The 13,235-nt window shown below is 38.3% G+C and overlaps 1 protein-coding gene across 1 annotated transcript in view; it reads left to right on the top strand.

Annotated features, from left to right (window-relative positions):
- Nucleotides 1-10,698, top strand: part of LOC109986708 (complexin-2) — a 59,505-nt gene extending 48,807 nt beyond the window's left edge. Inside the window, exons 3-4 of the mRNA XM_020637473.2 lie at nucleotides 1,955-2,130; nucleotides 7,151-10,698. Of these exons, the coding sequence (XP_020493129.1) occupies nucleotides 1,955-2,130; nucleotides 7,151-7,345 (371 nt within the window). The 3' untranslated portion in view covers nucleotides 7,346-10,698. The remainder of the gene's footprint in view (nucleotides 1-1,954; nucleotides 2,131-7,150) is intronic.
- The last annotated feature ends 2,537 nt before the right edge of the window (nucleotides 10,699-13,235 follow it).

Genomic DNA, 13,235 nt, shown 5'->3' with positions numbered 1-13,235 from the left:
TTCACATCTCAACATGTGTCTATGCTACTTCTTCAACTATGGCCTTTCATGTGATTATAATTAAAATGGTTAAATACAAACACGATTCGTTCAAAGGGTTTTATTCATTTCATTTAAACCACACTGTTTTTATTCCTTAAGAGGTTAATGAGAGTATGATCTGTTAGTTCTTCAATGAAACACTCACAGCAAATCAGAGCAAGACAGTTGATGTCTACTTTCTGATAAGCATGGCTATATAGTGTTTATGTTCACATTCGTCATCATCATGTACAAGACAGCACAACTTTGCATCTTCCAACAACTTAAAAAAGCAATGGCTGTGCAGGTCCTCAAAAATGAACACTATACGCGGTTGTAAGATGCAGTATGCACATGAACAATAGGGGGCAGTGTAGAGGCAGAGGTTGACAGGATCAACACAGCAGCAGGGACAAAAATGGCAGAATGGTTTTGAGGACAAGTGTTGTTAGCGTCATGCACATCAAGAAGTGGCATACAGCCTGATTTCTCTGGTGTGGCCTCTCGAGACATCCTTGAATAACACTTTTAGTTCATAGTCAAGTATGTGAACAAATGTTCATGACGCAGCTGATTGTGTACTCAAAGGTGAAGTTTATAAAAAAACACTTTGGTCTCAAAGAACTTCCGTTCACTTGGGAAGCTTGGATCTGTTCCTATGTTTAAGGGTGTGTGTGTGTGTTTGTCTGACATGTAGACATCAAACTTGCGGAAACACTTCGAACAAAATTGAAAAGGAACTTGAACCAGCACAATAAAATGTTTACTTTGAAGGGTCATCCATCTCTCTCTGTCCAAGTTGTTTTCATTTCGTACTAGAGTGAAAGGCAGAAAATGGCTTCATCTGAGACCTGACAGCTCCAACAGGATTGAAGTTGTGCACACAGCAGGACTATTGCACTGTATCACAAGGTTTCATATAGCGAAGGAGTCGCTAATCTACCCGATGTAAACTGCCTATAGAGCATTTGTATATGGACAGAGATTTGAAAAGACAAAAAGAAAACAGGACATTTGATATGACAATATATGGTCAATTGAGTGGTAGCTGGAAATGACTATAAATATTTTCCTACCCGTTATTTACCTCCAGAAGTATGAAGAGTGTCATTTGATGCCTGTAGCTCTTAACAAATACTCCACATGACTAAAGGAAAAATTGCTAAAAACAAATAAAGCATGTATCCATATTGGCCTGAGAACTCTTTTTGATGGTCTGTCAACAAAAAGATGTCTAAAGGACAGGAAAGCCAAATAAAATGGCATTTTATAGATGTTATTATATTTATATTTGTCTTATGAACTGTCTGCTCCAGTGCAAATAACAGCTTGTGCAAAGGTAACAATCTTAGCATTTAAAGCTATCTACAACATAAATAATGGTCATGCACTAACAATTGCAGGGGGAAAAAAAAGGGATCAGTAGCAGAGAGGGCTCCAATCTGTTTATTATTGTCCTTTGTACAGCACTCTAACCTTTGTGTTCCTAGGTCTTGACCCAATGTCCAAGTGGATGCTTTGCTTTGGATGGAAAATCTAGTTGTAGAAAGAAAAAGGCCAGTTTGAGCAGCACGAAGGCAATCAAGAGACTTGCTAATAATTGATAGCGGCGTCTTTTATCTCAAGGCTTTTTGTCTGGGCGCTCACCTCTTGTTCTTTTTATTGTCAGACGCTTTTGTCTTTGGTTCAGTCAAGGGCTGATCAAGCTGCTCTTTCACTGGCATGAAAGAGAACTGGAATACAAAGACGTCTCTGTTGAATAATCTCAGTTTGAGATGTTCCACAGTCACACCAAATGCTTAGCAACATCTGATTGCTGAGATCTATTATTCACAATTACCGTAAATTGCCAGTGTCATTGGTCAAAGATTTCTGTCTTGATGTTTGTTTAACTCATCACCTTTCCCTCTCTCTCTGTCATCATCAACAATAGGTGCCACCAAAGACATGGGCAAGATGCTCGGCGGGGAGGAGGAGAAGGATCCCGATGCGCAGAAAAAAGAAGAAGAAAGGCAAGAGGCGCTGAGGCAACAGGAGGAGGAGAGGAAGGCCAAATATGCAAAAATGGAGGCAGAGAGAGAAAACATCCGACAGGGAATCAGAGATAAGGTAAGACAAAACAAAAAAAGTCCCAACTCACTTTATAAACACAACATTCACATTTAAAAGAATGCTGTTGTTTTGAAAAGAAAGACATTATTTCACATCCAAATCTCTGTTTAGTTCAGAGTTCAAGTTTTTACACAGTGCACAATGGAGACAGAATGAATCCAACATTAAGTCTCAAACGTCTGACCAGGAGAGGGTTTTGGACAAGACTCCATTCAGGATCACAGGAAACAACAGGTCTAATACAAGATGTGAGCTAAGCAGAGCTTCTGCTCTGTGAATAAATTAAAGTAGGTATATTGTTAGTTTAAATCTGTGCTGAGCATCACGTATGTTCCATCAGTGGCTTATAAACAGCTGAAAAGTAGTACCCAATGACATCATGCCCCTTTGTGTCATATTAAGTTTGCTTTTAAGACAGGTCAGGTTCTTCAGTTTACGCGTTAAAAGATTTCTTGGTGATGAGGCCTATATCAAGGCCAGTTATCAAGCCTTTGTCTCAAAAGGCCTATCTTGTCTGTGATACCAATGATTAACATTTTATTACAAATGAATTAAACAGTAAGCATACATTTATCAAAGCCCTTTCATATGTAAATGAATATTCATCTTGACATTGCTAATATTTAATTGAATATCTGACATGAACACTCCCTAAGACCAAGCTGAGTTTAAAACTTTCCCGTCTTTGGAGTTTGAGGATCGGCTGCACACTCCACTGAGTCCTCAGAGATTGTTTAGTTTGTGTTTGGCACAACTGGAAAGAAAAGGGAGGAGGGCGACAGAGCAATATGACAGGATATGTTTGGAAAGTGTTTGATTATAGCGAGTGGAGAAGGACTGACTAAGCGTGACTGTCTTCACTTCCACTGATGCAGGCCTGTGTCGCTGTGAAACAAGTGTGAACGGGAGAGAGGGAGACAGAATTTGACAGATTGCAAGAGAAAGAATCACAGCGGCATGAAGAGAAAACAGAGAACAATCAAGGGAGCAGAAGGATGTACAAAGGAGAAATCCATCAATCAATACCACCAATGTTTTGTTTTTTACAACAAAGCAAAAAAAAAAAAAACCTGAAATCTCTACCAGGTGTTGAGCTGCAATTTGTGATTGTACCTCTCCAACTACTCAGTTACTAGATCTGCTATGTTTGTCTAACTCTCTATCAGTCTGTGTAGTCAAAGTTAGCAGAAACATAAGCTTGATTTTATGCCACAGGCTAAATAACTACATCATCTACTTTTCTAAATCCGCTCTCTCTTTAAGTAGCATCTGTTGTGAATTAGTATGAGTAGCCATTAGGGACATAATTCAGACTGACCTGTACATTAACTAAACTCTTTCATATACTTTTCATCAAACTTGGCTCATCTTCAGGGGTAATGCTTTTACATTTACAAGTAAAAACTCGTATAAAACACAGCAAACACATCAAAAGCTTTCACACACAGACTACAACTACAATTTATGAATACATAGCTGAAATGCTCTGGTTGTGAGACAGCACTGTTTTCTAGCAATTACAAGTTAAAAGGCAGAGTCATCCTTGTAATCTGTAGGAAACAGGGAGACTTAACACTGAGGCTTTAATATGCTCCGGCTGCATTTGAGGTGTACTGTGTCTGTACTGTGTCCCTGCAGGCTGGAGACTTTGAATGGGAGAGGTAATTGTCAATCTTTTTTTTTTTATTTGGCAAATCAGAGGCCTACAATTGAATGTCAATCAAAATTAAATTTCAACAATACACAGTCTTAGCCTCGTTGTCAATCACTTGGTTTTAAGTCTACAGCTAATACTGAGCCAACAAACTTGGTCAAAGTAAAGGAAAGCTACTGCCGCTCATCTTTACAACAAAACAATGAATTCAATCATTCACACATTTATGTGATGTGCACTAGTTTCACTGGTATAAAGCTATTGCAGCTGTAAGCATGCCAAAAAGAAGGATCAGAGTGTAAAACATGTTCTGCTTTGTCTTTCACTGCTGATTCTAATTGCTGCAGCTTCCTGCCTCCCCACATTGACTTGGATGATAGTTTGCGTTTTATTGATGGTGTAATGGTGTTGAGGGTTACGATTATGGTTACAAAAAATAAAGGGTAGCAAAATAGTAGAAGTGCATGAAGAATTTGGAAGAAAATGATTCCAAATGGTCTCAAGGTTGCAAGATGACTCATTCAAAATTAAACCAACAACTTGCTGATATCCATTCTGTTTTGGCCTTGAAAGTTTTCCATTATAAACAAATAGTTTTGGATACATATATGGGAGACTCCCCTCACAGACTTACACTTAAAAATTGAATCTGAGGTACTTAGAAATATTAAACTTGACAAAAGGATGGTAAGGTTTAGCCAGATGCAGAATTTATTAAATTGAAAAACATTTCAGTTTTGGCTCTTAAAGGGTTAAAAAAAAAACTCACTGTCTGCTTACGTTTTGACTTTTCTGTTCTCAACAGCACAAGTCCTTCCCCAGAGATGTACACACTGCCCCTTGCACAACTTCACAGCAGAAATGAACACTAGCAGGTTCCCTTAAAGCTATTTATTGCTCCAGAATCACATTAACGTGTTCCTTGGAGAGCAGGAAAGAGGTCATGCCGGAGTCCAGCTCCTTTCCTGCGTCCCTGCCTCAAGATGAACCTTTCACTCAGTGACCTGTAACCCTTTTCCTGAAGTCCAACTGTATTGATTTTTTTTTCCTCCAACTGGGACCACACATGCACAAAATCCTACAGTAGGGAACTGCTGCGGCTTCTGATTCATTTATAGCTGCCCACAGACACCAGGTGTTTAATGTTTACTCACTGCTTGATGATCCACTCTGGTCCTGGTAGTCTCAGATTTGTATGAAGGTTTATTGAAGGCTCTCATAGTTTTTGTTATGAACTGCTTTGGCGTACACGAAATCTAAAGCCCAAACAAACAAATTCCAGGATTTACAGGCCTTTACAATGAAATCAATGGTGGGAAATAGACAAATGAATCCAAACAAAAACTGAGGTGAAAGAAATCAGCTCCCCAGTTCCATTGGCGTCCTCCACAGTTTGCTTTTCTTTCACACCTGCCTTCATCATATGGCTCCTAAAAGGCAAGGTCAGGTGTTGCTTTGCCTTTGGTTCAGCACCAAAACAACCACTATGTGCTGCCAAACTATTCACATGAACATAAAATAATACAAATGGTTTTAACACACCGGCCACAATTGTTATGGGCTTTAAGCATAACAAAAAACAAAAGTGATAAGAGCCATAAAACAGAATACTCCTTTTGTTAAACATCAAGCAAGCCCATTAGTCTCAGTTCTTAGGTGCAGGAATTAGCGAACACAGTTTGCTTAGGGGTCATTCTAATGTATTCGTTTTGGTTTTCACAAGTACAGATCGTACTAATCCTGTTGCCCCCGGTTGGGTTTCAAGGACTCTTACAGTCAACGGAGAACCACATAGAGAGCATTAGAGTCTGTTATTACTATGTGTCCTTCCTGAAGAGTTCTCCTAACACTGTACTATTTAGTCTTTGCTGCATCAGTGGTAACTCTCTGACCCACCATGTACAGAACAAGACAGATATATATTGTATTAGTCTCCATCTGCATCCTGTAAATAGATCCTTTGGTTTGAATAAGGCATGGTGGTAAGTTAGGTTGAATCTTGGGTCGTCAAGATGGTTGGGTGAAAGAGGTTCAAGATCATTAAGATTATCTGAACCTGTAGTTAATGGACGACTGAGTATGCCCTCTGCCTCACAGAAGATAGTGTGAGTTTGCTGTTTGCAAACTGATGGCAATGTTTTCTTTACAAGGCGATTCAGCCTTTCCCAAACACCACTGTGGTGTTCACCTTAGGGTGGGTTAAATATCCATGAAACTCCCGTCTGCATGCCCACAAATGGCTCTAACAGTAACGGTAAACATCCAACCAGAACCATCTTCATAAAAAACACAAGCTGCCAGAATATTTGTTGCTAATTATATTCAAGCTAAAATAATTATCCTCTGCTCACCATCTGTTTGGATTCACAGAACCTTCAAGCTCAATTAGAAAAGAAGCGTTCAGACTGACATGCAGCATTATGGGTAAATTGTCTGAGCTTGTCTGGACTTGTTTGTTTCCTGCTGCTGTGATTGTGCAAAACTTTGTTTTGCCAAAGTATAAATTTGTTGTTGTTGCCTAGCCTGTTGCCAGAAAATAATAGTTTTTTTTAGGGACATAATATATATGTGACTCAAAGCAATACATGCAGAATGGTCAGTTAATAAGATCAACTTTCAACAACTTTTAAATTGCAAACAATTACAATCAAGGTGCAGGCTTCCATATCTCCATGCTGCTGCTGTTTTGCCACTTAATGTTTTTAGTAACAATTATGTGCTCTGTGTCCTTAAAAAAACACTTGAACAGAAGTTTGTGCAGCCAGCATTTTGTTAGCTAATTTTCTCCACACATCCAGCTGAGCTCCTCTCCTGATAATTGGTACATAAAATATCCTGAAAGTAAAAATTAGAGCAAGAAGCTGTGAAACTCACGATCACAAACACTCTAAGCCCAAACTTCTTTCAGTTCCAACTCAACATATAACTGCTCAAATTGATTGTAACTGCTTCATGCAGGACCCACACATTTACAATAGACAGTGCTTAAACTTCATTAAGCTGCATCAGCTAATTTGTGCAGATGGAGAAATGTGAATCACTCTGCAAGTGATGCAATCATTTGAAACCAATTTACCTCAAATGCATGAAATGATCATGTCACGCCTCTTTCGCCTGTTTTCAGAGGAGAACAATTTGATGTCAGTCTCTGTATTCACAGGAAGATATGCAGCAAAGGCAGAGCGCCAAGCTGTTGAAGTGAAGGGACAAGTTGTTCCCACTGCATAAAAATCATTTACTGTTTGATGGCGCCGGTGGACATGTGGTTGGTTCGCGCCCCATGTGAAGAGGCTGTTGTCCTTGAGGCGGAACATCCAGATTGGTGCTTAATATCATTCCCTGCTCTCTCTCCTTGCTGTGTAGTACGGCATCAAGAAGAAGGAGGAGAAGGAAGCCGAGGCAGCGGCTGCGATGGAGCAGGCCTCCGAGGGCAGCCTCACCCGTCCAAAGAAGGCCGTTCCCACCGGCTGCGGGGACGAGGAGGAAGAGGAGAGCATCGTGGACACGGTCATGAAGTTCATACCAACCCCACTCATGGATATGTTCAATAAAAAGTAACAGTGCTTTGGGTGTTATGTGATAAAACTTCTTACAACGTTCATCTAACTAAGACTAATGCTGTACGATCCCACCCCCACCCAAACCTACAGTCACACTTTTCTTCACCCCCAACCCTCACCTTCAAACCCTTTGACCCAACTTTTAATCATCCTGGACTTGAGCAATGTGCAATGATTTTGCCCTTGATTTGAAAGACCTGATCCCTTATGGTGATATCTACTTTTAAATAACCTGTGATTAAAACTGCATTTTAAGAGTATGTAACACCTGCACAGATCTTTACCTCGGGGCAAATCGTATGCCATGCTTTCCAGGACAGAAATCACCCATCATCCACCCTTTTTGTTTGTAAATAAGCCTCGGGTTATAAAAAGAGAAAATATATAAAAGTGAAATGTGACATATAACAAGATGAATAAGAGTATAAGCCATATTTTTGACTTTTCAGAAATTATCCAAATCATATCAAAATTTGATTGAATTTTCCTGTTATGTTCTTGCTAATATTTGATACATACAGTGTATATAAATACTTATTACATTTTTATTAGTTCTCCGTTGTGAGGATTCACCCCATTAATTGTTCCTTATGTTATGGGTTTATTGTGATTGTGTAATATGAGCGCTGGTGGAGTCAAAACATAATCTGTAAACCAGAAAGTGAAGGAGTTCATTAGAAATTATACTTTTATTATTTTCATTTTCCTGTTTTAAGCATGCAGTAAAGTTTTGTGAAGTGAATTACAAAAAATGGAAACCATTTCCTTTGTTACGATGACACAAAATACATTGATATTTGAGGCAATAACTGGTTTTCCATTTTTATTCCATCGACATCTCGTCCATTATGTACAGTAGGTGTCTGAAATGTTCTTCCATTGGGGAAACTATAAATGTTCTCCATAATGAAGTTTGTCTCCAAGAAGTTAGATGGAATTCGTACGATAAATTCACTCGCTTCACATGTTTGTTGTTTGAATATTCAGTTTTGTATGTCCTCTGGCAGATGGCACTCGCTCTGCTTCTGCTGTAGGACTTCCAAATCTTTAGTCCAGGCTTGTATAATTTTATTTCTTTTTACATTTCCATCATTTTTTCTAAGTAAAAGAAACTTCACAAACACAACTATGTTGTGAACACAATATATGTGAACAGACAGTGACAATAGTGCAATATATTGTTGGAAAATGAAGTTGTCCTGTGTCCGTTGGTTTAACTGATGGGAGTGAAGTCCCAAATCAGCAATAACAGACAATCTTCATTGTTATGTGTTTAAAGTTGCTCCTTAATGTGTTAGTTAATGTAAAAGGCACAGGTGTGTCTGCATAGTGACAGTGATGCCTTCGTAAAGGTCAGACATATTTGATTAAAAAAGAGAAAAGGGGAAAGGTGGGACGTTTTGTTTGTGTCTTAAAAAAAAGTTCAGTCACAGTTTATGGAACGATTAGCACAACCAGGATTTGTGTTCGAAATAACAAAACTAAAAGGTTTCCTAAAGGTAGGCAGTTACAATACATGCAGAGACATGAGATTAAATAATGAGGGTCTTTTTAAAAAGTATGAAAGCTCCATGATCGACCAACAGATAATGTTTACCTGCTCTCTGTAGAGTTCAGTCTGTCCTGCTGAATTACACAGATGCACAATTAAAAAATCATAAGAGGATGAAATCTAATGTTTCTCCATATGCCTTGTTTTTTAATTTCATCGTCATTCCTCGGTGTCTTGTTCAAACATTCCAGATATTTCCGACATTCCAACAGACTCGTGCTGGTAACACACAAAATGACAGTGGGCCTCAGCCGATGCCTTCGTTAGCCTACGAGTACATCGCAACAAAGAAGACAAATCCGACACTATGAAAGCTAGGGAAAAATAATGTAATGTTAAGATTCCTGTCTTGACCAAGTAAATGCAAAGTAATATTAGCTTCCTTGTATTGAAAAAAAATCCCACATTAAGTTTGAGCACATCGTCAGTGTTACTATTCAGCTAGCTAAACACTGATATTAGCCTACTCTAACTCAAAACATGTGCATTCCTGTGGCATAGATAAGGGAAATGTAGCTTTTCTAAACGCTTTGTGAGCTCTGTAATCATGTTGAATATATGAAAAGAACATCTAAGCCACCTATAGAGCACATTTATTGAACTCCCAGTGTTGTTATTGTACTCTGTAAACTGCCTTTGCCAGCCTCTGTGTTAGCAGATAGTCAGCAAACCGATAGTTGTTTACATGCATCAAAAACACTCAAACCCATTTTCAGAGCAGTTTTCCAATCAAACCAAAGAATAGTGCAGGTAGTAGTAGACTTAGACAAGATTTTCCATGTTGTTTATTTACTGCATATCTGGTTTATTTTAAAATTCTCAGGTATTCTAGCTCTTAGTTTTAACAGAACCGTATCTAGCCTTCTCTTAGCATAATTAGCCTTCTCTGCAAACAATTAAATTAAAACTCTTTTTTCCAGGGGCCGAGCAAGCCTACACAATTCTTTCTTTTTGAATCACATATTTCTTGTTTGGCCCAAGAATATTCCAGAAGCTAGAATAACTGCCCATGTTGATCCATATTTAACACTTTACTAGCAAACTCGCAGACCTTCAGGCTACCAGTTACCCTTTGTAAACTGGTTGGCCCTGAAACCAGATCACCCTTTACATCTCGTCCATGAACGCCATCACAAATCCATTTACCATCATCTTGTAAAATGCAAATTGATTGCGCTCTAAATGGCTTATAGACCACTGCCCAAACAAACTGCCCAAGTCATGCGTAATCAATATTTAGCAGTCCAGTAGACTCCAGTTCGGTCTGAAGTCGCTCTTTTGTGCCGCTCATACAGCCATTAGTATGATTAAGAAACTGCCTGAAAAATATGCCATTAAAAATAATCCTTTGATGTGACTTGAATGTAACTGTCTGATGTATCGCTCTCGTTGCATCTGTCTTACTCTGTTTTGTACTTGTTGAGAAGATGCTTACTCCTGTGCGGTATTTAGTTTCTTTATTGTCTGTAGCCAGTCCTGTTTCTGTCCGCTGGTGGTTTGTATTTTTAAGAAGAAAAAAAAAAGAATGATCATTTAGTGAATTCTTTTTGTACTGCAGAAATATTCTCACCCTTCTCCCTCCTTCTCTCTATCTCCCCGTTTGTTGACAAAATGTATGCATGCTTATGGTGTGCGATGTAGGCAAGGTTGTTGATAAATCGTTATGTGTCTTCTGTGTGTTCCGAAGCTCCACCTGTTAGCCTCACTGCATGCCATTTTAGACAGATGTTTCAGTCTGTAACCTTCCTTCAAAAATGGAATCACCGCACACTCTGAGAATAAAGTGATTTCATATAATTTTTCATTGTCTTGTGTTTCTGCATTCAAACAACTCTGCGGTAGGCCTTTGGCTGCTGCTGCTTATCTTTGTAGAACAAGAAATCAATGATTGGAAGCTGTAGTAGTAACATACAGTGCATTTATAGTTTGAGGAGGCGAAATCATTCCTTATAGAGTAGTCATGTAGTAGTCTGTAGTCTTGGATCATTGCATGGCATTCAATAAGGACGTACAGTATGTGCAAAGACCTTCAATGTATATCACATGGTACTGTTTCTGTCAGTCAATCCTGTGTTTCATCTCAACATGGCTGTTGTTTTTTTTGTTTTCTTTTCTCAGAAGGATTTTTAACATCTATTCAATAAAAGCGAAAAGGGCTTTAAACAGAATGCACTGTTGTTGTTCAAATATGGTTTTATGGAAAACCCCACAGAGACATCAAAGCAATGCAAATAGAATCTCTCTCAGAGCGGTTTGTTTGACATAAGTGGGTCTGTGATACTGGTATCTGCAAACCTTTAATTCAAACAAATCCACTTAAAACTATGATGGAGAAACGCCAAGCAAGGATTAGGGACAGCAATGGCTTCAGAGTTGGGTTTTATTCAACACAATAGGAGGCCGACATTCAAACTCAATTGATTGTGATGCTTTGACATTTTCTGGGTTTATTGCCTGTCAAAGTTTTGGTTCTGATTTTAATTGAGGTTCTTTGAAAAGGTTGTAGTTGCAGACACAGTGCTTAGTTATTTAACTCACCTTCCACTCGTACATTTTACTTTGAAAAGGACAGCTGCCACTGCTTATCTCATTTGCTGTAGCTGTTTGTTTTTACCAAAAAGCACAATTTGTCTAAGGAAAATGAATAACTTAACATTCAGTTGATGCATTAATAAGTATTTCATTTGTCTGATGCATCTGACAACTTGGTGGTAAGCTGTCGAGCTTCAATAAACACACGGTTTGCAGAGCAGGGGGGAACAAAATCTTTCTTACTGTCTGTTACAACAGATGTTTACTGATTTATGCTCTACTGGTTGCTCTACAGAGATTCCCCATTAAAAGAAACAGGTTCATATTGTTCACATGCTAGAGGAAACAGCAACAACATTAAGATGAACTACTAAGTACTATTTCCTAACTTTCCCTGAATTTAAAGCCATTTATCTCTTGATACATAGGCTACTATTGGTTATTAAACTACATGAGGCCATCCTCAACTGTAAAGTTATGATCAAGAAACTATAATAAAATCCAAATCCAATCATCTTTCCACAGGTATATACTTAAAGTCCAACATTTCCTGTTAAATGCATGTCAGATACTATACTGCTCCCTACCGAATGAGTTAACACATGATGATTGAAGCCATGGGCCGATGCTGAAAACCTTATTAGTCTTTGGTATGAAAAATTGGTTGTTGATTGACATTCATCTAGAAAAAAACAAGCTGCACCCGTCTGCTAGCAGTGATATGTCTGCAAGAGAGCGATATCAGAAAAGATGTACCGTACTGTTACTGTCTGTGGTGAGTAGCAAATCCAAAGAAAAGACAGACACTCAATTGGGTGATGTTTGGGTTTCTCAGAGGGAGGTTCAAAAAGGTGTCTTGTCACCAGGTGCTTCCCAAGAAAACAAACTGTAATCCCCTAGATTACCAGCAGTTTTTAAAATATTTTTTTTGTTCAGTATCTAAACTTTTGATACCTGTATTCTGAGATTTTACTTAGAGGGTAACTTTAGAAATTCAGTATGTCACTTAAATGTAAAACTTTCATTTATATCAACTTACAATCTAAATGGAACAAAAAGCAAAAAATAACACAAATATGAATCAGGTAACAGGTAACATCCTGTTATCCAATCACAACACATCCCTTTATCCATTCAGTCCATTTCCTCCAGTGTCCCCTGTTCTTGCCAAAGTTTTTAAATAATGAGTCGGTTTTTCCATGGAATATGTTTTTTCTATGTCTAACTTCTGTGCTGGGATAGATGGTTTTTCCTTGTATGAAAAAAATTGCCATAGCTGGGAATGAGATATTCTGATTTTCGTACATCTAGTCACTAAATGCCAAACTTGGGAAACCCTGGATTCTTCGCCTCTCATAATGCAACTCAACTCTGTCATTAGTACGAACACCACTCCATTACTTGTAAACACAACCATTTTTTAATTCATTGAACGCCTCCAGTTGAAAAGGACCCCGATGACATCAATACAACAGCATCCGGGTGTTTTCTCAGATTTTTAAAGGTTTCTCAAAGCCACTGACATTTTACAAGTATTCTATAAAGTGAGTTATGATGCAATGGTATTAACCATTAATCCTCTCAAGCAGAATGGTTCCAACTGAGACCTCATGTAATGTCAGCTTTTTATCTTTCTTGGCTAACACTCTCTTCATATCATTTTCTTTAGCACACATTATTATATATAAACCTGACTGTTGTAAGCTTATACATGAGAAACTGAGTTAATAACCCAAGGCTCTTTTAGTAACATACAAGGACAAGACAGTTTTATCTGCAAAATACATCTTAATAAGGATGCAAA

Source organism: Labrus bergylta, chromosome 9 (assembly GCF_963930695.1).
Source record: "Labrus bergylta chromosome 9, fLabBer1.1, whole genome shotgun sequence".
Taxonomy (NCBI): domain Eukaryota; kingdom Metazoa; phylum Chordata; class Actinopteri; order Labriformes; family Labridae; genus Labrus; species Labrus bergylta.
This window is presented reverse-complemented; position numbering and strand designations above follow the sequence as displayed.